Raw genomic sequence first — 25,440 nt, forward strand, 5'->3', positions numbered from 1 at the left:
AAGGTGACAGGGACAGAGACAGGGACAGGGACGGACAGCTGGGAGCAGTGCACCTCCTCGACTGGATTCCAGAAGAAGAAAGCCTCTACGAAGGACGTGACTGCCCGGCCTGGGCGCGCTGAGATGTTGACCAAAGCACAACAGCAACGCCCCCAAGTGTGGTGGCTGCTGGGCTGCTGGCGGAGAATTCCCTGTCCAGGGGAGCCCTGTGCTGGGAGGCACCCTGTCCTCCATCCAGGCTGGCTCTCAGATGGCCTGGCCCAGCGAGGGGCAGGAGCAACAGCAAATGGGGAAAAGGACGGCCCAGTGGGGATGCTGAGACACATAGTTTTCTAAAAGTCATTGACTCCTATATGCCTCGGAGTTGAGAACCAAACTAGTAAAAATGTTAAAAGCAACTAAGCTGGAGTGAAAAGCTTCGAGTGGATCCCACCGGGCCCCAGACAGCATTTCCCAGACTCAAGTGAAGACGCAGACCCGGGTTAGAGATCCTTCGTGCTACAAATGTGGCAACACCCTTTTTATTTAGAGTAAGATGTGTTAACATCCAGCATGACAAAATTTGTACAAAGTTCACAATTTAAAAATGAAGTATCACAGCAACTTGTGATTCCACACATTTATAGCAAAATTAAAGTGTCAACAAACCCATGCCGTGTAGTACAAAAATAAATCAAACTTCAGTTCCACAGAGAGCACAATAAATAGTTTATACAAAATTCTGTCTTAATAAATGATTACTTAAATTAACTTAGAAATGAATATGAACAATAAGTTATAATAAACTCTGATGACTCACAATAATTCCATATGAAAGGTCAGCATTCTAATATGTGACACTTTTGTGATCCCTATATAATAGTCACAGATAACTTTTGATTTGATATTATGTACCAACGTTAGATGAGCAGCAGGTTTGTGCTTAAAATCCCTTTCCATTGTACATAGGTGATAACAATAAGAATCCAAAACTGATACTATCTAGTACTCTACTAAAAGCATTACTATATTGGCAAAGAAGCTGCAGACACAACGCGGTGGGGAAATGCATATGCTGTTATGAACAATGGGGGCCCTAAAGGCGGCTGGGGCCCTGGGCCACACGGACGGCCTCAGGTGACTGCAAGCACCTTGCTTCAGCTCTCAAACGCATTCTGAGCATGGCAGCTGCAACCAATAGCACAACAGAAAGGGGGCGCTGTACAGAGAAGGTTCCGCAGAGCCCCGAAGTAATTACATCATCTTTTTCCCAGCTAGTTATTAAAGTCCTTGTGGAAAACTGTAAGCTTTTGTACAGTGAACAGTATAAAGTGCCGCTGGGATATACATATATTTATACATATATATATATACCGAGGTTGAGTATTGTATCAGAATATTTGTCGTGAGATCCCTGTAGTCTCCCTTCGCAACATTATTGATCGGCCGTGAGGGCTCCTCTATCATCCATCCAGGTTCAGTGTCACAAGGCTACTGACACGAGGAATTGCACACCTCCGTACGGATATATAGGACAAGGTAAGTGCAAATAGTCGACTGGCACATTGTGGGGACAATGACCCTGTAAGTCCTGTTCTGCTAAAAATATTTTTTTTTATTTTTACAAAACCCATCTTTTTTTTTTTATTTCATAACAAAAATTTAAAGTACGTCTGTACTTCCTGCATAACATCAAGACATGGAAGGAAGAGATGCTATTAAATGGAAATCAAGTCAACGTCAGAAAACACAACACATCGCCAAAGGGCTACTCAGAAGGGGGAACGCAGCGCTCAAAAGTGGTCTTATGCATACATATAGTGCAGTCATTGGGAGTAAAACAATCAAATCTGGAAGATAGAAACAAGTCTAAGATGATCTAGTTTAAAGCAAAAAAGTGCTGAAGTATATTTAGTTCCTTTTAAAATCTGATTGCATTCATTCTTAGAATAGTCACAAGAAATCAAACAACAAGGCTCTGCAAATGCTCTATGGTCAACTGGTCTCCAGCCAAGTGTAGAACAGAAACGTCGTGGTAAGAGTCCTCTGAATAGGACCAAATGCTTATTCAGAGTCAAAGTCGGGCAGGGGAGCAGGAGAGAAACTTGACCGAGCTGCCTTCCCACCAGATCCAGCAGAAAACTCGGTCCAGTAACTAGAAGACTCACAAATCATTTGCCTTTATCCCTCAAATGTAAAATAAGAAGGTTCATAACAATAATAGGAATAATCATAATTTTTTAAAGTGAAAAGGGGAAATAAATGTTCTTAAATTATCTTTTAGCTTAAATCGAAAACACACAGATTCTGTTGATAAACTACATTGCAACAACAGACAGTTCAGAGGGGCACGAAACTCTAGGGGAGATACGAGAAGGTTGTTCCAAAGTTTATTGAAAATGGAAAAGGAAATCTTCACGTTGTCCACCTCTGATAAGATCCTGTCTTAACTGGAGTTTCCATAGTCACACCATGTAATGCTTAGGAGTTAATTTAAAAGTGCTGTTTAAGCTGCTTTGAATCTTCTGCCAAGTTTCCATGGCTTGATGTTGTCTTACAATAAATTACTTATTTCATTTCTTACAGTTAATCCATATGCCATTTCCTTGGAATGCAAAAAACCTCATTTATTGCCCCCACCATACACCATCCTCCTAAAACAAACAAACAAAAAAGTCACATAATATTTCCAAGCATTGTTCAAAAATAAAGCATTTTTGCAACCAATTCTTGCTATGAAACAATATGCACACAAAATGTATTTCTTAAATTCCATAAAGTCCTCCAACATGAGGCAAAATGATAACGTCTAAAAAGCGGCTGCTTGGCCACAACATGGTCATTCAAAGCTCTGTGTGTGTGTGTGTGTGTGTGTGTGTGTGTCCATTTCAGTTCAAAATACTAGAACATTTAATCACTAAAGCATTAAAAAGAATTTACACTCTATTTATTTTGATCAGCTTACCTCTTCAGAAATAGATATACCCCCAAATGTGCATACATCAGCAGCTATAAACATTACATGGCAGAACACTATATCAGCTTACATGGAAACGTACAAAATGTGGGTGTATTCAAAAACTATTCTGCAGGTACTATCTTTAAAGCAAGACATAAAATCATTATGAAGTCTTGTAAGCATAACACTGTTTCAAACAGAAATAAATATAGAACACTTTCTGGTAAGTTACAGCAGCAAAAAACAAGAGGCATCCTTTTTAAGCAAGAGTTTCATCACTACAGCAGCTGTTCAGACCTGAATTCCTCTCACAGCCTGCTTTATATTTTCCAGTAGGGCTTTATTTTCTGGACTCTGATAACGATCTTGATTTGTATACATTTCCGTCAAAGTAGTCACGTAAGCATCAAAATTTTGTTCATTGATTGGATCCTACGAGATATTAAATAGTAGTTCATATACAACTTTTATTTTCTTAATAGTATATTTACAAAAGCATAAAATAGTATCATAGCATAGTGCCCTTGGTTTTATACTATTTCAAAGGCCGGCTCAGAGCACACTTAAGTTTATGGGGTCAGCCCCGCCCATGTTTCTAGCAATTAACGGTATGGTTTCGGGGTGGTAACCACAAACATTTGCCAAAGGCTGAAGAACCATGAAAATAACAACAAAAACGGCATCTACTTTAGGCTGTGCGCTGTGAGGACTCCACATTCCTGCCTTGCGCGCTCAGTCACTTACCATGTGCGGCAGCTGGATGTTGGCCAGACTGTGGATCAGAGACTGGCTCAGGTTCGCCAGCTCGTGGAGGAGGGACTCGTTCTGCTGCTCAATCACTTTGTTCTCCTCTTCGATGGTCTTCAGGTTGCTCTCCATCGTGGTAATCTGAAATGCACAAGTGCGTGTGACATGTAACACCAGGAGGACCTAGAAGCCCGTGGCCGTTGCCGGGGGCCACAGCCTACTGGGTGCCAAGAAGGGGCCTCTCGCTGAAGGAGAAAGCCTTCGGGCCGGGTGCTGTGGCTCACGCCTGGAATCCCAGCACTTTGGGAGGCCAAGACAGGCAGATCACTTGAGGTCAGGAATTTGAGATCAGCCTGGCCAACATGGTGAAACCCTGTCTCTACTAAAAATACAAAAATTAGCCGGGCGTGGTGGCGGGCGTCTGTAATCCCAGCTACTTGGGAGACTAAGACATGAGAACAGCTTGAACCAGAGAGGCGGAGGTTGCAGTGAGCTGAGATCACACCATTGCACTCCGGCCTGGGTGACAGAGCAAGATTCCGTCTCACAAAAAAAAAAAAAAAAAAAAAAGAACGAAAGAAAGAAAGAAAGAAAAAGGTTTCAGTGGTGAGCATTGCCGTTTAAGGACCTGCTGTCTATGCTTTGGATTCACTGCACTTGACAACTGGGGAAGTGGGACTGTTTCCTTGTGCCATCCTGTTCTCTCAGCTGGCCTGATGGGACTGCAGTGTGTGGGGGCTTAGTGTTTTACTGACTTGATGCGAATACTTCTCCTTTCTAGCCTGAATCAAATTCTGCCACAGCTCAGTCCTCCAATGCTCATTTCTGTGTGGGGGTGTCACTATCTCTTCAGATGGCACTGGGCTGGCACTGTGCCCACAGGGTGGTCTTCCTGCATTTCTCTAAGGAAAAAGGCCCACCGCGGACCCTTCCTTGCATATTCCAGAGATAATTTAAGTATCATCAAGGTCAAGGTCAGGGCCTCTGCCTATAACGGCACAGGACTAACTTCACACGCAGCAGGCAGGGAGCTGCCCTGTCCGTGGGGGTGTCTGCCTCGGGCACCCAGGGCTGCCTCTGCCGTGCATGATCTGGGGCTTCTCCCTGGAAGACCGAGCCGACCCGCAGAGTCCAGGGCTGGCCTGGCCTACCCGCTCCTCTCCACTCCTTCCCCGACGTGTCATTCCCATGTCCTCTCATGAGAGTCTCTCCTCCTCTCCCTCTTGGTCCTGTCTTCTCCTATGTTCTGGCCCTCCCTTGGCTGTACTGGGTCAAATCCCGGGTTTTCCCACTAGCCTCAGGCACAGACCCTCTGTTAGAAAACTGGTGCCCCTTGGAGATGCCCTCCAGGATGAAGTGGGGAGGGCGGGCCTTCTCCTTGGAAGGAATCGCAGCCCCCACCATTCCTGCAGGGATGGTGCCCTGTGGAGAACCCACCGAAATCACACAGCTTTGTTTCCATGCACGTCCTTGGTGACCTTCTCATTTGTGTTCCTTGGGATTATTTATCAAATTAATGTTCCCCTCCCAGCCGCCCCCTTGCAGGCTCAGGAGTGGATGCCTGCCCTCCCACGACTCCTGGGTGGGCCCCGAAGGGCTGCGTGCCTCGTGCTCGTCTTCCAGAGTGTTCTGTAACCCTTCCTGGGCGGCCACGTGCCTGCACTCATGGCTGGTGGCAGCTGTGGCTGGGACCTCACTAGAGATGATGTCAGTGTAAACAGACGTAGGTTTTCTATGATGGAATCTAATCTCGGGTGAGGCGCCACTGCCCAGGTCCCGAGGTTGTTAAAGGGCCCACGCAGGGGGAAGGCCAGCAGCAGGATGGGCACCTCCCTGAGCAGACGGCGGCTCCTGCCCTGTGCACCCGGTGGCTTTCCTAGATGGCCGCTGCTCCAGGCCCCTCAGCCCCTTGTCTGTGCTCAGGGAACCCTGCAGAGGCCTCCCCATTGCCGGCCCTCAGCGGGCCCTCCTGGATGAGCCCAGCCCAGCTCACCTCTGGTTGAGTGTCTCAGAGGTGCTTCTGGCTATTCCTTCCTATCCTAGCCGGGCAAACTGTGGGCTCTTTTTCTGGAAAATGGGCATAATGCTCCTTGCATTACGAACTCACACTGGCAGGTGCGGTGTGTTTGCAGTGAGAAGACATTTGTTATTCCTGGGGCCTCTGACCTGGTCTTTGGGGCTCAGAGTAAAGGGAAGTCCAGCTGCTCCCCCGGCTTAGCAGAGAAGCAGCCTGTGGGGTGCCCAAGGCAGGGGTAGCACCCTGTCTCGTCGTCCCCAGCAAAATTCATGGGGACACATTTTAGATCCATTCCTCCTTCAACCTATGTTCCCTGCTGGGAAGTCTAGCCCCTTCTGCAGAGGCAGAGACATGTTCCTGTGCTCAGGAATCTCTGCGAGAGAGACTCAGGAGTTAGGCTGTTCCTTCCCATGGTACCTGGGTCTGTGGCTGGGGTGGAGGTGGGGGGGCGCTCCCGTGCTTATAAATGCTTTGATTTTCTCAAAATGGAACAAATCTCATTATGTTGAATCCACTTAGCAGTGGAACAAAATATGCAGTTTGAACAAACATCCCATGAAAGCCCTGGCCAAAATGATCGTCTCCTGAACCAGGCTGTGTGGTGAGCCCAGTCCAAGGTCAGAGGGGATGCCTGGAGACCCAAAGCCAGAACGGATGGGTATCTGCCAGGTCTCACAGCCTTACCTCCCTCAAGCACACCCCCCGGCCCCTGAATCTCCTGCATCTCCAGCCCACACACACAGGGCCCCGGGCTTCTCGCACGGGACACGTTTGCTTGCCTGAGGCCTTCCTCCAGGGTGGCAAGAAGCTGTGTCTCAGGGTCACTGTTGCCCGTTCCTTACTATCCTAGCCAGGCAAATTGCGGACTCTTTTTCTGGAAAATGGGAGTAATGCTCCTTGCCCACAACATACACTCACACTGAGATATGAGGCATGTTTGCAGTGAGAAAACATTTGTTATTCCTGGGGCCTCTGACCCAGTCTTAGGGGCCCAGAGTAAAGGAGAGCCCTCTCAGAACGTCTTGGAGCTGGCCAGCACGCTGTGGTGTCTTGGAGCTGGCCAGCACGCTGTGGTGTCATGGGAGACAGCGCTGCCGAGCAAGGTGATGCAGGGGCTCCGCCCAGCCCCTCATACGCCAGGCCTCCTCTGAGGATGGGGCTGAGCAGGCTGGGGAGGGCCACAGAGACCGGTGTCTCTCTTCCAAACCCAACCCACAGCAGCCACGGTACGTGGTTCCTGGCACTCGGAAGGCGTCCCTGATCACAGGTGCTTACACGGGGAGGGGCCTGTGTCGCGAGTGGGTCTGGGGGCCTGGCTGGGAGCAGGGCCGGCCACCTCTGCCATCGTCAGCGATGTGCACTGCGAGTCGCCTGTGGTAAAGCGGGGAGCCCTCTGACGACGGTGGGTTCTGTTTTTGATTGTTTTAAGAAACACCAAAAGTTTTTCAGGCTGCTAGGAAGCAGTGCATTCCCGGATCTTCCCAAGAAAGTGCCCGTGTCAGCAGCAGCCTGATGGCCAGTCTAGGTCCAAACCCGCATTTTTACAGACTTGTCCACACCCTCTGTCCTTCTGGACCTCAGCATTTCTTAGACTGTGCAGCCTCTGACCACACCTGGAGCAGAGAAAGGTCAAATCTAGCCCAGGGCCTGACATTGAAAGCTAAGACTGAGCTAAGAATGGCATTTGCGGTTTTTAGTGGTAAGAAAAAAACAAAAGAATAACAGCATTTTGTGACATAGAAGAGCTATTAAGTTCCAACTGTAGAACCATGTGACGCTCTGTTGAAACAGGGTCACACTCACACATGTGTTGTGAGGCTGTCACACTGCAACACAACTGCGTGGCCCAGAAGCCTAAAATATTTGCCATCTGGTCCTTTACAGAAAATGTTTGCCAATACCTGGTCTAGACTAAGTACCTGGATGGCGTGATGTGTTTAGAAAACATTTCCAGAAGAAAAGTAAAATGGGTGGGAATCGCAAGGCGTTAGCAGTGGGGCGGTGGAAGGGCGTAACCCCAAGGAAAGTGTCCTTGTGCAGGGAGGACGGGCTCCTGCCCATGCCCGTGCTGACCAGGGAGGCTGGACCACAGAGAGGCTTAGCCCCAGGGAGAACAGCCATCATCTGAAAGTGGTGCAGGCTGTGGGATTAACTGAGCTGCCAACCTTAGAAGAAGTCAAGCTTCACAGGGCTGTTCATGCTGGTCCATCTGGGCCCTCGCACCAGGAGCTGGGGGGTTTCTTGTGAGAATAGCCTGGCCTGAAAACACGAGCTCCCCTTTATACTCAAATACCCCCACCCCCACCTCCCTGACAAATGCCTGCACTGTTTGAGCCACGGGGGACAACATCCCAGCCTCCCAGCCAGCTCCGAGCCATCCTCCTCCTGCTCCTGCTGTTTCCTGTGCCGGGAGTGCTCCTTTCCCTTCTCCACCTCCCGTGTCTGCAGGACTCCCACCATCTCTCCTGGGTCTCCTTGCTCCAGTCCCCCATGGTGGGGTCTCGAACTCAGGCCCTCAGCACTCATGTAGTTCACACAAAGGCCGCTTGCCCGGGCCGCGCCCAGCACTTGAGTCCCCTGCTCTCTCTTCCTCAGTGGCAGTCTTCTTTTTCTCCGGATTCTGATAACAAGCAACTTCTGGGCGTCCCCTGGGGCCGAGGGCAAGCTTTTCTGGTCTCTGATCTGGGGTCTGGTGTGAACTGAGTTGAATGGGATGAGATGTGTCTGGGGAATCTTGGAGTCCAGAACCAAGGCGTGGGTGTGCCCGGCGTGGGTGCCCCAGCCCCTGAAGCTGAGGCCACACTGAATCCAGTTGAATGGAGTTGGGGAAACAGCAGATCCCACAGACACCTCGGCCGTTCTGCTGGTGCTGGGCCACCCCGGGAGGAAGCCTGACCGGGTTCACGCCATTCTCCTGCCTCAGCCTTCCGAGCAGCTGGGACTACAGGCGCCGCCACCTCGCCCAACTAATTGTTTTTTTTTTTTTTTTTTTGTATTTTTAGTAGAGACGGGGTTTCACCCTCTTAGCCAGGATGGTCTCGGTTTCCTGACCTCCTGATCTGCCCGCCTCAGCCTCCCAAAGCGCTGGGATTACAGGCGGGAGCCACCGCGCCCGGCCGGTGTGGGGACTTCTGACTGCGTTTGTGTGGGGTGAAGGCCCTGAGACCCACTCTTCAAGCTGCCAAGCGTAAGAACGGACTTTTCAGCCACATAGGAATTGTATTTGGTCGCACTAATTGGACCCCAAATAGTGTTTAAACACATTCTAAATTGGAAAACTCATCTTCTCAATGAAATAAAATTGCGTTTGTCCTAATTTGAATTCTTACAACTGAACAGTGAAAAAACCTTTCCAACTTTTAGTAAGAGCACTCCTGGGCTTGAGACGTTAACACAAAACCCCTTCCGCAGAGAGTGGCAGGGGCGGCCTCCCCCTTATCCGGCCCAGGCACGGGGGTCTCCTTCCATCCGGCACAGGCGCGGGGGTCTCCCCCTTATCCGGCACAGGCGCGGGGGTCTCCTTCCATCCAGCACAGGCACGGGGGTCTCCTTCCATCCGGCCCAGGCACGGGGGTCTCCTTCCATCCGGCCCAGGCGCGAGGGTCTCCCCCGTATCCGGCCCAGGCGCGGGGGTCTCCCCCGTATCCGGCCCAGGCGCGGGGGTCTCCCCCGTCCGGCACAGGCGTGAAATTTAAAGGTTTGGACGGAGTCTCCTTTCTCCTTCTCTTGGATCTGTTCTTTACCAGATTAAAATCTAGACCCCTCCCTGTGCAGGACCCTCATCACCGGGCTGCCGGCCTGAGCACTGACTCTACCGTTCTTCCCTCTGTCCCCATTGCAGAGAGAACATCGGGCCGTGGCATCCACTTCTCATCTATCTCATGGCTTGGGCTTGGGACAGGCCTGCAGCCCTGTGTCATCTCTGGCATGGGCTCTGTGCACAGGCCTGCATCCCCGTGTCAGTGTGTCTTGAACATGTCATGGGGCAGTGTGAGAAGTCTGCCTTTCTCTTGGGTTAGAGTGGACAAGAAAACACGGGGTCTGGGCCTGTTCCCCTTCCTGGCCATGCTCCCTGAGGGTGTGAGGGCCTGAGAGGCATGGGAAAGTCGGGACCTTCTAAAGGAAAATGCAAAGGGCGTGAAGGCTGCTGCAGGGAGGCCAAGGCCGTCAGGCAGGGCCGCTGTATGCCCTGGAGAGCTGGCCTGCCCCATGTTCCTCCTCCATACTCCCCCGGCAGTGGCCGAGGCACAGACAGCAAGGAGGGCTCCTGGCTGTGGGCGCACATTGTTTTCTGGTTAAGTTTTGCCCCAGGTCTAACCCGTTTAAGGAGTATCAAGGCTCTAAGCTGCCTGTGTCAGCAGCTGCCTGTCTCTGAGCTCAGGCCTGGTGCTCACAAAACAACTTGTGGACTGGAGCTCATCATCCGACGCTGAGAGCTGCAGAGCTGGGGGACTCTGGCTCAGCACATTCCTGTCTCTTCTAGAATAGAGGAAGGTCCAACCCTGGGCACATCTGGGAAGTCACCTCTCTCATCAGCCGAGTCAGTGAGAATACATGTGAATTCTACACATTCATTTTTGACATTAGGTCCAAATACATGCTGTTAGGAGCAACTACTCATCTCAGAGATAAAGAAAGGCACAAAGGAACCAGTGAGAAGGGACACAAACCTGAGTGCTTCCTGAGGGGGAGGCCACGCCCGTGCAGGTGCAGAGAGTACCTGAGATTCCTACTCTAAGCAGCCTGCGTAGGCACATGCGTTGTTTCCTAGGGCTCAGACCCAGGCGACATGACCTCCAAGCCTACTCAGCCCTCGGCTGAGCCCCAGCCCCAGTGCTTCATCCACAGCTGGCGTCAGAGCTGCCGTCCGTTCCTCATGGACGGCCACAGAGCAGCAGGCCTTCACTGTGGAGGGAGGGGTTTTGGAAAGTGGGAAGAACCCCCTTCCTGAAGGGCATCCTGTTGGAATTGGGTTGCCCCAGTAGACCATGGACTCAACACCCTGGACAGACAAGGACATTCTGCCTCATCAGAGAGTGCCCCGAAAGGTGCCATTCAAAGGAGGAAATAAATTAAGATTTTCGGCTTGTCGCCCTCATAAACAGAATACAACTGTGAGTCCATTAAACCCACTTCCTTTGTAAACTACCCAGTCTCAGGTTATTTATTAGTAGTGTGAGAACGGAGTAATACTCAAGGGTGAATTGATCTGTCCCAGTTAAACAATCTTTGCTGACTAGGTCACCTCCTACTCTCTCCCAGAACCAGCAGCTCGTGGGTGCTCCGGTAGCCATGGAGTCTCCTATACAGTCCAAGATGCCGCCTCCATGACCTCGGCTGGTCCCGGGGCTGAGAAATGCCACAGGCTGTTACTCTATTCCCCAAGCCCAACATTCAGGTAAGTCTTAAGGGAAATTCCAACCTGTGTTGGGTGAGCCCCAGCCAGGCCAATGTAAGATTCTAGGAAGGCCTGAACACAGCCCCTGGGGCTACCAGGTTGGTCAGATCAAGGCAGTGATGCCCTCTGGGGAAATAGGTTGGCATCAAAACGCCCAGGCAGCAGCCACATGGCCTTGTGGGGAGTTCCCGCCCTTGGCCTCATCCTTGGTACCCACAGGGGGGCCTGGAAATCCCTTTCGGTTGCTTGGTGGGGCCCCAGCCCCAGAGGATGTCTCCATCCTTGGGAAAGCTGTGTCCAGTGGGTGGAAACCACCTGTTGAGCAGAACAGAGCCATTGACCACACCTCGCTGACCACGGGAAAGGCCCTCAACCTTCCCCAGCCTCAGCCTCTTCATTTACGGAGGGGGGATAATAAGGGAGCCCCTCAGAGTTTGTTAGGAGGACAGCATCATCACGTAGTGGCCGGTGGTATCACCATCCTCATTTCCATCCAGTCCTCGGGCTCATTCCCAGCAAACTGAGTGACCTTCCTGGAGGCTGGTCAGCATCCTCTGAGAACCTCATCACACCACGGCCTGCCGGGGAGGGGCCGGAATGGAGACCTCATTTCTAAGAAGACAGGACACCTCTGCTCACCCTGTGGGCAATGTGAGGGTCGGGTGGTCAGCAAATAAATTCCACTCCCAGAGTGTACTTAGGCAACTAGGACCCTAACGCAGCAAGGTGGGGATGCCAGGCACAAGGTTCATGGTCAGACAGGGTCCAGCCTGGCCTCTGTGGCCTTGGCTTGGCTGAGGAAGCTGCCTCTCTGTCTTAGAAGCTGTATGTTTAAGATGAGGCTGAGGATGTTTATCCTGTGGGCTGCTTGTGGGCACGGAGGGGGTTAGGTGACCACAGCTGCTCTGCCAGCTGCCACTGCTCTCTCTTCCCAACCCCAGGCTCTGCAGCCGCAAGTCACTGGGGCTGCTTCCCCAAACCCCAGACACCCAGGAGTCCTATGTGGCAGGCACTCCTTGTTTTAAATTCTGGGAACCTCGGCTGTCGCTATCCATTTAATATAGTGATTAAATAACACAAGGACCTGAAGTATCTTGGAAGGAAAACCCTCGTTGTTTGCAGGAACAGGTGATCCTCTGAAAATGCCTATTCACAAATGCACTTTATTAAAAAACACAGACACAGGTGCAGACTGAAAACGAGAGAACCATGGCCCCTGCTCCAGCGAACACGGCCATGGAATGGTGTCTGTGGAAGATCAACATCATAAGGTGGAAAAATAAAGGAAGTAAAAGAGCAAAGAAAGCGGAAAAGACAGCTCTCCTAAAAGCCGATTTCATGCCATGTATCTCTGGTATAATAGCATGTGTTAGAGCTAAAATTGAGGGCTTCAAAAACTGTTACCTGAGTTCTGAGTTTAATCATATCGGCTTCCATCTGGGAATTGGATTCATTTAGCTCCTTGATTTCTTCATCTAACTGTTTGATTTCTTCATCATTTTCTATACCTGTAATAATGAATATTAGTATGTTAAAACTATTATATACAAAAATATTAGAGTTAAAATTTTGGGAGTTTTCTTTGTTCCTTTTACATTTGTAATTGAATTTGCTTGGAAAATACTCTTGAATTAGAAAGGAAAAAATCACCACAATCTTGAGTCTTTCTATTCCCTACCACTGCCCCTTCCCCAGCTAAGTCCCCCCACAAAAACAATCGAGACACACAGGAGACTCCCGGGCACTCTGAGGGTCGAGCTCCCTGGGACAGTTAACCTGGGTCTTAGATATACCCCTGGGACACGAGGCAGAAACCACCTGGTCCTGGGTGCTGATTTGCTGAGCCTGGCCTATTTTCTCCTGCTTTTGTTCTCTCTCCCAACTCGCTCTCTGCATCAGACATTCTGCAAACACCCGAGGCTTGGGGCCAGGCTCTGCAGGCACATTCACTGACAAGGCCAGGCCCTCCCTGCCTTCACTCAGCGTAGGTTCTGGGTCGGAAAACGGGCAACAGACATGTAACCACAAATGCAGTCCAGCAAGTGCTGAGGATGACCTCACCTCATCCACCAACAGGAAGCTGTGGGAAGTGGGAGAGGGACATGGGGACTGCCTGGAGGGAGACGGCCACAAAAGGGCTCTCTGAATATTCGACATTTAGCGAATAAAAAAATCTCATTCTGAATGATTAAAAAAATATGTATTAACTAACAGAATTCCCAATTTGTAAACTCTGCCAGAATGACGACCTCAGCCAGGTGTGTACCTGACCATCTGAGTGTCCCTGGTGGGTGACAGCTGCCCTGCTGAGGTCCACGGGGCACATGGATCAGTCCTGGCATAGCTGGGCACAGGGCCCAGATGCCCGTATTTACAAAGGACATTCTGGACACCTGCTTCCCTGACCGGCTGTGTCTGGTTACTGGCAACATTACACTGCCAACGCCAAAGAGATGGAGATTCCTCTCTATTTGTGACCGCTTGACCTCACACAATTGGGTGTACACAGAAGGAGAGCAGGAGTTTGGCAAACGCAATCACCCTAGAAAACTCAGGATTTGAGATTGCTGTTCTCATTGGTCCTACAGCACCACAATGGATCTTTACTCAAAACTAATGGAAACGTATCCAGGCCTAGGAGGCTCCCAGTGGGCAGATGCTGTTTTCAAGCTTTGCAGACAGAAGGGAAGAAGGGGTGCAGTCCACCAGAGTCTGAGGCCTGAAAGCACCCCAAACCCCTGCTGACATCAGCAGGACAGAGGTGGAGGCTCCTCTCTACCGAGACATCAGAAAGATGAGAGTAAGAGAAAGTGACGATCAGTGGGATTGGGCCTTAGATGCTGCTTTTAGTGAAATGGAAAAAAAAAAAATTATACCCCCAAGATAGAAATACCCAATGCAAAAAAATCCCAATTCTTAAAGCAACTAAATTATGAATGAATGTATCATTTAAGAAGCATTCCCCACAAGCTTGTGTTAAACTGCAAGCATCCAAATGCCTTTAGAACCCCTCCGTGTGAAGGAGGCCCTCAGAGCACTGGACCTGGTGACGCTTCCACCCTCTACAGCCGTCACGGGCAAATTTCTCAAGCACGTTCCTAGAAATCGCATCTTGCAGAGGCCTTTCAATATGTTTCTATCAAAAACCTTGGACCGGGGTGTTTAGTTTCAAGAATTTATGAGAAGTGTCAAACTAACTGGCCTATCAGGCTTGGTTATCTAATTGATCTGCCAGATCAGGTCAACTGTTCTGACAGAAGTCAGTGTCATTTTAAATCCAAACAAAAGTCTTGACACGGGTCCCATGACAACCTTTCATCTCTAATTTTGTTCTGGGAGTGATGGATGGGTGGATATTACTTCCATAGCTCTGCTCTGTCTTGGGGGACCACCCTCAGGCCCAAGTGGTCACCACCAGCCCTTTGTGGGAGCCTGGGAACGTCTCAGTCCTGCGGCTGCCCACTGTGGCTCCACACAGCATGCCATTCCTTTGTGAGGGGGAGGAGGGAGACGGGGAAACGGTGCCAGGAAGAACCGGCAGGTCACAGAGGCTTTCCCGGCCCGTAAGATTCTGGAGGATGAGGGAATGTGGAAGAGGAGGGCCTGCAAACTAATTCTGCAGAGCTGTCCACAGCCACATCCCTGGGACAGCCTACGAGCCCCCAGGCACGTGTGAAGTCCCCTCAGGGAGAGGAGAGCTCTGGGTTGGGTGGGAATTTCCCTTTCCCCTGCAGCAGGGCAGTGACTGGCCCAGGAAGCAGTCCCTGGGGTTGCTGGGGCCTCTGAGCTGAGCCTCACTTTGTGGATGGTTAGGCTGAAACTAGAATTTTGTTGTTGTTGTTGTTGTTTGTTTGTCTTGAGATGGAGTTTGCTCTTGTTACCCAGGCTGGAGTGCAATGGTGTGACCTCGGCCTCCACCTCTTGGATTCAAGCGATTCTCCTGTCTCAGCCTCCTGAGTAGCTGGGATTACAGGCGCCTGCCACTACACCTGGCTAATTTTTGGTATTTTTAGTAGAGATGGGGTTTCACCATGTTGGCCAGGCTGGTCTCGAACTCCTGACCTCAGGTGATCTGCCTGCCTTAGCCTCCCAAAGTGCTGGGATTACAGGCGTGAGCCACTGTGCCCAGCCACAAACAGGGTTTTATAATACATTCCACCAGTTGGCCTGTAAGCCCTCAGGAAGAAACTGCTTTTGTAAAAAACTGGCCCGAGCAGGGAGGGCCCCAGCTGAAAAGCAGCATCTCAGAGCCAGAAAATCTACCCATAGGACACCAAACCAAACAAGCAAAAAAATCCTACTCAAATTGGCATAGCATGGTCCTGGAAGATTTTGATTTATTTCGGGATCCTGGTAGCGCTTGAGAGACCAGCGTCCCATGGTGAACCCGGCCAGCACTGGTCACTCTCACTAATGGCTTGGTGGAATTTCCAAGCCTCCTGGAATTTCCTTTTCCTTACAGCTGAAGTAGAAATGTGAGTTCCCACACTTTGGAGCTCTCAGGAATATTAAGCGAACTAAGTAGATGAAGTTCCTGACAAAGTGCTTCATGTTTTCGGGGCTCGATGGAGGTTAGAGCTCCTTTCCCTAGCTTGCTTTCTGCTGTGATAGTAAAAGGAAAGAAAAAGCATTATCTTATTTCCTTCTCTCCTAAACACTGCCCCTGCCCCCACTACCCCCCAAAAAGCCACTGATTGTACAACTTCAGCCAAGGTGCCAAGGCGCTAAGAGGCGTATGGCGAACTGCAAAACGGTTCTGAAGGGCGATTCACTAACAGGGTCACCCCGGCTGCTCAGGCAGAGCTGAGTGCTAATGCGAGATGAGATCACTCCACGGATAAAGAAAATGAGGTGATCCTTGTCGGGGAGAGACACGAGAGTAGGCTCGTCCCTAAACTTAAAAAAGAAAGAAAGAAAAATACTTTAGAGCCAGAAGGGAACCTCAAGGTCATCTGGAACAGCTGCTTCCCTGTCAGACAAATGCTCAAGAGAAAGAACTAAAATCCGGTGCCAGGGGCCTCCCTGGCCGAGTCAGTGCCTCACGGTGGGTCCCGGTGGCTTCTCTGTCCCGCACAGTATCTGGGCCTCACACGCAGGGAAGCTGCTGAGCATCTTGTGAGAAAATGACCTCAGGAAAGGCTTTACACTCAGGATATGAAAGAAAAGAAGGCCAGGCGTGGTGGCTCACACCTGTAATCCCAGCACTTTGGGAGGCTGAGGTGGGCAGATTGCTTGAGCTCAGGAGGTCAAGAGCAACCTAGTGGGCAACATAGTGAGATCTCGTCCCTATTAAAATATTTAAGGCCAGGCACGGTGGCTCATGCCTGTAATCCTAGCACTTTGAGAGGCGGAGGCAGGTAGATTGCTTGAACTCAGGAGTTTGAGAGCAGCCTGGGCAACATGGCGAAGCCCCATCTCTACCAAAAACACAAAAATGAGCTGGGTGTGGTGATGCACAGCTATAGTCCCAGCTACTCAGGAGGCTGAGGTGGGAGGATCGCTTGACCCTGGGAGGCGGAGACTGCAGTAAGCCAAGATCGTGCTGCTGCTCTCCAGCCTGGGTGACAGAGTGAGATCCAGTCCAAAAACAGAAAGAGAGGGATTGTCTTTTCCACATCTATGGCAAAGGCAACAGGAACACAGAGCTTCGGACGCGAAGAATGGTACCATGGCAGCAGAAATTGGATGCTGTGCCTCTGTCCTCTGAAGAGCAGCAGGAAAGATCCCCTTTCCTGGATTAGCTACACAGACACGGAGATGATGCCTGGGCACACAACTGTGCTCTGGGGGTCAGTAAGAACTCTCTCGGTTTGGTGCCAACAGTGTCAGGAATCAACAGCCCCAGGCGTCAGCACCCACCTGGACTTAGGAAGACCTGGATGGGACCCACTTCCACCACCTGTTCTCCCAGTGACCTGCGGCTCCTCTTTTTCACCCGTGGACGTGCGTGCGTTAGGATCTGCAGAAGGGAACTGTTTCTGTCCTGAAACTTAGCACGACACGAACTGTGTGTCCAGCAGCTCGGGTGAAACGCAGCGACCTGGCTGAAGGCTGGCCAGCAGCAGGAGCTGGGCCCAGCAGGTGGCCGGTGACCCTGGAGTGCCCGTGCCCTGGCTGCTTTCTGGTGGGATGAAGCCCAGTTGTTGGTTCCTCTAGTTTAGAGTCACAGACCAACTGCTTATCTTCATCCCTCCAAGTCAGCACCTGTTTTTGTGAATTAACTCCTTGTGTGCGGCAGAAATGGGAATGTCTAGTGCCCTTAATGCCCACTTAGACCCCACAACGAACAGACGGCCACCTCAGGGATCTGCCCACCGCTGCCCAGGTGGACTAGCCCAGGTGTGAATGGCTCCTCCTCTAGGGTCGGCAGATCTGTTCTCTCCATATTTTCTTTCCTTTTCTGTTTTGAACTGGACTACCTAACCTAACCGCCACATCCTTCGTTAATGGGGAACAAAGGCACATGGACTCAGATCAATTGTCTAAGGACTTCCGCTTTAATCCAGGGCTATTCGGGGGTGAAATGCCCTCTAAGTATTTTGAAAAGCGCCTGGCATGTGGATGGAGCTCAGGGAATGTTTTCTTTCTGGCAAGGAACACTGCTCCGTACTAACTGGGAAGCGAACGTTGGCTATCCTGGTATCTCAAAAGCAGGGTCCTTCCACTGGCTGCTTGGGACTGCACCCGCAGGGAGAGGTTGTGCGGGTGGGTCGGGGTATCTGGAAGGCAGAAACTGACAGGAGCAGCCTGGGAGGCAGGATGCCTCCAGGAGCCCCAGACTCTGAGGACCAATATCAGGAAGCTGATGACCTTTCTGGTGAACAATGGGCCACGTGTTGAGGAATAGTTTGTGCTGGCTGCTGGCACAGGGAATCCTGCAGGCACACACGTGGGACATGCAGGCATCTCTCATGCTGTCCTCAGGACCACCAATAACAATCAGATGAGAGGAGACCCCCATGGCTGTGGCCAGGGGCTTCGTGCCTGCATGCTTGGGAGCTGCTCAGGTGTGGCTCACTTGGTGGATTTGGGGAGGAGGTGCCCTTTGGTAAACGTACAGCAGGAGGGTCCCAGGTTCTGCCCAGGGTCAGCTTTACAGGACGGATCTGTGCATCACAGGTCTGGGAGCCTTCAGCCCAGGGCATCCCGTGCTTTGTGGTGCTTGAAGAGCTTTGCAGGCTCCTTTTAGAAATACAAAATTAGGGGTGCATCTTGCAAGTGAGAGCTGAGAAGGGGAGGCTGGGCTTCTGCTGTGAAGGGGACCAGTCTGCTCAGTGGCTACAGGTTACAGCTGATCTCATTATTCCCAGGGGCCATGCGCTGTAAAGTTACCTGCACACAGGCTGAGAGCAGGATCACTGCTTCTGGAAACAAGGGGCCAAGCTCCTGCCAGCCTCTGGTCCCATTTTTGTCAGTTGAAAAATAAAAAAACCCTGTTAATATTGTTTGGCTGTGTCCCCACCCAAATCTCATCTTGAATTATAGTTCCCATAACCTCCACATGTCTTGGGAGGGACCTGGTGAGAGGTAATTGAATCATGGGGGTGGCTACCTCCATGCCGTTCCTGATACTGAGTTCTCACGAGATCTGGAGGTTTTATTAGGGGCTTTTCCCACTTCTCTCTGAACTTCTTTCTCCTGCCGCCTTGTGAAGAAGGACATGTTTGCTTCCCTTTGCGCCATGATCGTAGGTTTCCTGAGACCTCCCCAGCCATGTGGAGCTCTGAGTCGATTAATCCTCTTTCCTTTATAAACTACCCAGTCTCGGGTATTTCTTCATAGCAGTATGAGAATGGACTAATACACCTGTTTTATGTGTGCTCCAATTTAAAGACAACTTATTTAATAGACACTGTGGATTCCTTAACATTGAACTCAGAGCCAACAGTCAAAACCATGACTCCTGTCCGAAGGGAGCCTGGCTAACATGTGTGTTTTCTCTGTGAGGCACATCATAGCCCCCTGCACTTAGGAACACCAGACACTTCAGCTGCTCTGTGAATGCACAGGAGTAACTACAAAAGCACTGAGATCACTGCCTGTGTCTACAAATTAATTTTAGCAGGGAGGTGAACTCGCAAATAGAGTCCTCAGGTCATGAGAGTGGACTGTGCATGTTTCTAAGGGTTTAAGTGGCTCTCCTCTCTCCTGCTCCTCCAGAGGCCCCCAATTTTTCTCTGCAGAACTCTCTACACACCTGTGTCAGTTGGTGACAAGAGACACCCTCAGAACAAAACAGATTTGCAGGTGGAATCAAGAAAATCAGGCACTAGACATGCGGAGAGTGAGGGCAACAGGGGAGGGGGTGCCATCCTTGTTATCTGTGGCCTGGGGGGCCCCAAAGCTGCTCCTGGGTGGAGAAACTGCAGATGAGGGCCTGAGGGACAGAGGCAGAAATGTGGGCACACTGGGGTTCCAGGGAGCAAATCGACCAGTGCTGGAGAGACCCTCAGGACTTGGGCTTGTGATTCCAGCAAGTAGTGAAGTTGGTGAAGGGGGGAGACGGTTTTGAGAAAGGCTGCTTTTTTTCTCAAGATGCTTAGCTTTATAGATGAGAGGGCCAGAATTATCCCTGCCCCTGCTTTCTAAGAAAAGTGAGCTGTAACTGTTAAAGGACACAGAGCTGGCGTGGCCGTGCCCGCTGGGCCTTCCTGACCACGTGTGCCACGAGGGCTGGGGGGTGCTCACCGTTGCTGGCCCGCTGTTTGATGGTCAGCATCTGCTCTCCAGAAAGCTTTGCCTTCTTCATCGCTGACGTGGCTCTCGGGCATCCTGACAGGCTGTGGACAAGACACAGGACGGCCATTAGTCAACTGTCTAGTGTCCCAGCCCCGCAGGGAAGCAGTGGTAAGCAAGCGGTAGACTAGCATTATTTTACTAGGTTGGTTGCCAGCAAAAGGCTGTCTGACAATGAGAAAAAGCAAAAAGACCAATACGTACAGTATGACAGTTATGCACACGGGATGCATGTGTGTGTGCATGTGTGTGTCCGTGTACTCATGCATGTGGTGAGCGCTGGTCATGGGCGCTTGGCTGGAGCTGCCTCTCAGGGGGGATCTTGGGAGCTGGGGCTCTGAGAGCAGAGGAAGTTTGCCCTTCATTGTATAACTTTCAGAGCTTTTTAAAACTTTTATAGAGTGATAATGTTGCTTAAAAATCTATATTATAGGAAGCATCAAGCTTATAGAAAGGTTGGGTTTAAAAGTTAATTTCAAATGTACAAAAGTAGAGAGAGCAGAATAATGAACTCACCCCAAACTCAGCTGTCTCTCAAGGCTAGTCACCTGCGCCCCTCCTGCTTCCCCAGTCTCATGGGTGAAAACATAACCGCAATCTCCTTATCTCACCCACAGTTTTTAGACAGTTTTCTAATATCACCAGCTATTCAGTCTGTTTTCAAACTTCCCGGTGTCTCTTCACTTTTCTCAGCCACTGGTTTGTCGACGTCAGGATGCATCTCAGCTCTTCACAGCGCATGTGGCAGACGTGGCCGGTGGCCTCCGGGGCAGGAAGGCGCCTCTGCCTCCTTTTCTGTCCTGTTGGGTGTTTGCTGAAGATAGCATGTCCTGTGTGCAGAGCGCCTCTTCCATGCAGTCTCGTGCCTCGGCTTCCTCACAGCTCCTCAGCCTCTGAGGGGCCTTCCCTCCCTCCCAGGGGGTCCTGGACATGCGGGTCAACTGGAGTCCTCACTGTGCTACAGGCCAGGGGCCATCTGGCACTTAACTATGGGTGAGGTGAAAAACTTCTGTATATAATGTGTGTGTGTGTGTTTTTTTTTTTTTTTTGAGACAGAGTCTTGCTCTGTCACCCAGGCTGGAGTGCAGTGGCACGATGTTGGCTCACTGCAGCCTCCGCCTCCTGGGTTCCAGTGATTCTCCTGCCTCACCCTCCTGATTACAGGATTATGGCCTCTGGGATTACAGGTGTGTGCCACCACGCCTGGCTAATTTTTGTATTTTTAGTAGAGACAGGGTTTCACCATATTGGCCAGGCTGGTCTTCAATTCCTGACCTCAGGTGATCCACCCACCTCGGCCTCCCAAAGTGCTAGGATTACAGGCATGAGCCACCGCACCTGGCTTATAATGTTTTATATATGTATACGACATACATGTTTATTCTCTCTATATATAATATTGTATTCCACCTGTATATTAAGTGTTAGATGGACCCTGTCCGTAAGCGGTGTGATGGCCAAGTGTTAGACGGACCCTGTCCGTAAGCGGTGTGATGGCCAGCAAAATAAGGTGGAGTTTGGCTGGGGGAGTCAGAGGAGCGCGCGCCCGACTCCAGGGGAAACCATCTCCCTTCGGCTCCCCCATCTGCTGAGAGCAGATATGTGTTAGGGATATACCTAGAAACACTCTTTACTAGCGCAGGCAGATTACATAATTATTAGAAACATCTCTTTAATATCTGCACTAATATAATTAAGCTTTCTAGATATTGTTTTTGTAATACATGTTTAAAAATTTTTTTTGAAGAAAACGGGAAAATTCATAACAGAACTTGATCGTAATACGTTTTCAACTGGGGATATTAGTGGTTGTTTTTGGGGAAATCCTATCTCAGTATAAAAATATTTTCAGTATTCTTCATCAACACCACAGGTCTAAGTTATTATTTTTTTTGATGTGATGTTTGCATCTCATAACAGAATATTCATAAAATTCTAAATAATCATTGCTGTTGCCTGACCGTGTCCCCTGAAAATGCGTGCACTGAAATCCTGACCCTCACCAGGATGGTGTGAGGGGGAGGGGCATGTGGGAAGTGAGGAGGCCTCGTGATGGCATCCGTGCCCCTATAACAGGGAAACAGAGAGCTCCTTCACCCCTTCTCCCGTGTGAGGACAGAGTGAGAAGGCGCTGTCTACCAACCACAGTGCAGCCCTGGCCTGACGCCGAATCTGCTGGCGCCTTGGTCTCAGACTTCCAGTCTCCAGAACTTGGAGGAATAAGTTTCTGGTTTCTACGCTGCCCGAGGTATGGTATTTGTTTTTGTAGCCCTAGAACGTCTAAGACAATCACCAGTAATTGTTGCTCATCCCAGAACTCTGTGGTTGTGAACTGCTGTGTTTGCTGATGATGTTCCTAGGTTCAGTGGGAGAAGGAGCAGCGGGGACTTTAACCCCGGCGTCATCAGCTCCAGCATCATCAGCTCCCGCGTCCTCTCTCATCCCAGGGCAAGCCCCACGGGAAGCCCCAGGAGCAGAGAGGCCTCTGGGAGCCGGGTGGCGTGATGGGGTGGGCACGGTGGGCGCCCTGGCTTCTCCTGCTCGCCCTGACTGCATCCCCAGGAATCTGGATAGTCCCTGAGGGGGTCCTGGCTCATGGTTCCCTTTGCTGTTTTTTTGTTCATTTATTCGTTACTAGACGTTGGCACTGCTGCTTCTGATGGAGCCTCTCACCCTGCCTGCTGTTGTTTACACCGGAAATCCCTGTGCTCCTCAAGCTCTCTTTAGTGTGGGGTGTGAACGAACCCCTCACGTTCCAGAGGGAACAGGCTCCTTTTCAGGCCTCCCTGATGGGGCCTGGGCAACAACCTGGCAGCCGCTCCCACTCTGGGGCACCCTCCTGGGTCCTCTCCTACCTCCCTATCAGATCCCAGCAGGACGCCCTGCAAATCCAGCTGGGGTGGGGGCTGACACTTCTGCTTCCCTAGCTCATCCGTAAATCTGCTTCTGACGACGAGCTGGATGTTTTCATTTGTAAAAATAAGAAGTTCTCAAAAGATCTGTTAAGGCTCTCCTAAAATAGGATGCTTGGATTTTAACGCCACTTTTCCCTTTCCTGCCACTGGACACACTGCGGCTGTCGCACACGTCTTCCTGCAGGTGTGCCTGCGCTTTGGCCCCCTCCATCCAGGTAGACTCTGCAGTCAGGTGACCACATCTGGCAAGTCCTTCGTGAGACCAGGAGGCCCATCGGACCTCACACCGCACCCCCTGATGCTCTAGCGCACATAAGACGTGGAGCTGGCTAGGAAAGACTCATGCATTCCTGTTTGCTCACTTGTGAAATGAGAATAAAAAATTGAATTGACTGTGTTTGTGAAGTTTAATGAAAAGAATGTGTATTCTTGAGGGCAAGGATTAAAATGCAATTTTTGTTAAAATCCCCAAGATGGGAGAGTGCTGGAGACAGAGCAGGTGCCTAGTGACGATTTCTGAAAGCATAAAATGTCTGAATGCATTTTGTGATGGCTCAGTGAGTGGAGGCCCAGGGTGAGTGTGAGTGCACCCAGGCCCTGGAAGGTGTAGGCGGAGTCCCGGAAGAGGCCTGTGGCAGGATTTTGCAGGACTTCCAAGTTGAAAGAAGACTCTTGGCCGGGCGCAGTGGCTCATGCTTGTAATCCCAGCACTTTGGGAGGCCGAGGTCGGGGGATCACGAGGTCAGGAGTTTGAGACCAGCCTGACGAACATGGTGAAACCCTGTCTCTACTAAAAATACAAAAATTAGCTGGGCATGGTGGCGGGCGCCTGTAATCCCAGCTACTCGGGAGTCTGAGGCAGGAGAATCTCTTGAACCCGGGAGGTAGAGGTTGCAGTGAGCCGAGATTGCACCACTGCACTCCAGCCTGGGCGACAGAGCAAGGCTCTGTCTCAGAAAAAAAAAAAAAAAAAAGAAAAAAAGATGACTCTTGAGTGCGACTGCCGCCCTGGGCTAAGATGAGAGGAAGGCTGGGGGAGGGCCTCCTGCAGAGGTCCTGAGACTGTGACTGTAGGACGAGGATGACGCCTGGTCGGTCCACGGTGCCTGTGGCCTAGCCCCGCTCAGTGTGACCCTCAGAAATGCAGGGAGCAGCTCCCATCTTCCGTCCTCTGAACCTCCCCAGCTCTTTCGACTTGCCCTGTGTCTGTGAATGGCATTTAGGGGCCAGGAGCTGCAGGTCGGGAGAGAGGGAGGGCCACAGAGGCCTGCATCCTCCCCGCTGCCATCCTCTCAGCCAGCAGCCTCTGCTGTTTGCCCTGAAACCCCTCCCTTCTCTTCATCACTTCAGTCCAGGTCTGTGCTTCTCCCTCTGCGGGGTCCCTGGGCCTCAGCCTAGGTCCCAACCGTTCCATCCGGGAGCTGAGAAACGGCCCCAGGGGGTCAGCTGTGATTGTCCCCGCCCCCAGGAGAGCTTCCAGCAGCTTCTCTGAGAGCAGCCGCCAATGCTGGAACATCTCCTAGGGCAGGGGTCCCCAAACCCTGGGCCGCGGCCTGTTAGAACCTGGCCGCACAGCCGCAGGTGAGCAGTGCCCGAGCTCTGCCTCCCGTCAGGTCAGCGGCGGGATTCGATTCTCACCAGAACGCAAACGCTATTGAGAACTGCGCCTGCCAGGGGTCTAGGCTGCGGGCTCCTCGGGAGAAGCGAATCCTGGTGATCCCAGGTGGAACGGTTTCATCCGAAAACCATCCCACCCTTTTTCTGTGGAAAAATTACCTTCCATGAAGCCGCTCCCTTGTGCCAAAAGGTTGGGGGCCGCTGTCCTAGAGGGCCTTGGCGACGGGCTCGTCTCCCACGTGCTGCCTCCCACTGTCCACGCACAAATTCCCCAGGCCAGCGAGCTCCCCTGCCTCGGTGCACGCCCCTGGCCTCCCACGTGGGTTTGCTGTCCCGCCCTGTCCCCGTCCAACTGGCCTCCCAACTCGTTACTGTTTTGTCCACAAAGCGGGGCCCGGCCTGCAGCAGGAGGCCCTCCCGGCCCGGGCTCGGGCCCACCACAGCGTCGCCGTCCTCGAACCCCCGCGCCCTGGGCGCAGCCTCCCGGGCCGTGGACACGGGCGGTTCACATCCTTGGTTACTTTTCCTTTTCTGCTGGTCTAAGGGCGGGTCCCCGCAATGCCCAGCACATGGCCGTGTGTATCCCGGTGTCCAGGGGCCTTTGCAGATGGGCCGCGTTTAGTAAAAATGCACAGCGTAGAAAATGGGAACAGACTGACATGTCAGTGATTTTTCCTTTCGGATTCGGCTTCTGCAGACACTGCCCCGGTCTCCACCTCCCTGGGGGTGTGGAGCTCCCCAGCCGCTTTCTCTTTTGTGGGTCTTGCTGCAGAATCTTTAAAGATCTGCTCAGGTAAGTCCTTCAGCGCAGATCTCACTTTCTTTGTCCCACAGTGGACCAAATGCTTGCAGAATCGTCAGTGCAGGCCTGGCGGAGAGCATTCACCCACGAACCAGCAGCTCCGCAGTGGTGGGGCCGAGAGTGGGACCTCGTTTCCCTGGCTCTGCTCCAGCCTTGCTTCTGGGGGATTCTTGTCACCCACAACCTAGGAGCTCCAGGGAGAAGCGAAGGACGGGTTCGGAAGTCACACTTTCTCGGCTAAGTCCTGCTTCCGCTGCTGACTCATTCTAG

At 51.3% G+C, this 25,440-nt stretch overlaps 1 protein-coding gene across 10 annotated transcripts in view; it reads right to left on the reverse strand.

Annotated features, from left to right (window-relative positions):
- Positions 1-482: 482 nt before the first annotated feature.
- The window catches only part of MYT1L (myelin transcription factor 1 like), a 526,890-nt gene continuing 501,932 nt past the window's right edge, over positions 483-25,440 (reverse strand). For 6 of the 10 annotated variants that reach the window (XM_025354739.1, XM_025354736.1, XM_025354737.1 and 3 more), the window contains 4 exons: positions 19,789-19,880; positions 12,505-12,608; positions 3,683-3,826; positions 483-3,370 (listed from right to left, as the gene is read on the reverse strand). In XM_025354739.1, the coding sequence (XP_025210524.1) occupies positions 3,230-3,370; positions 3,683-3,826; positions 12,505-12,608; positions 19,789-19,880 (481 nt within the window). In that variant the 3' untranslated portion in view covers positions 483-3,229. Of the gene's footprint in view, positions 3,827-12,498; positions 12,609-19,788; positions 19,881-25,440 lie in introns of all 10 variants that reach the window. The other 4 variants (XM_025354744.1, XM_025354745.1, XM_025354742.1 and 1 more) reach the window with 3 other exon arrangements.

Source organism: Theropithecus gelada, chromosome 13 (genome assembly GCF_003255815.1).
Source record: "Theropithecus gelada isolate Dixy chromosome 13, Tgel_1.0, whole genome shotgun sequence".
NCBI lineage: Eukaryota > Metazoa > Chordata > Mammalia > Primates > Cercopithecidae > Theropithecus > Theropithecus gelada.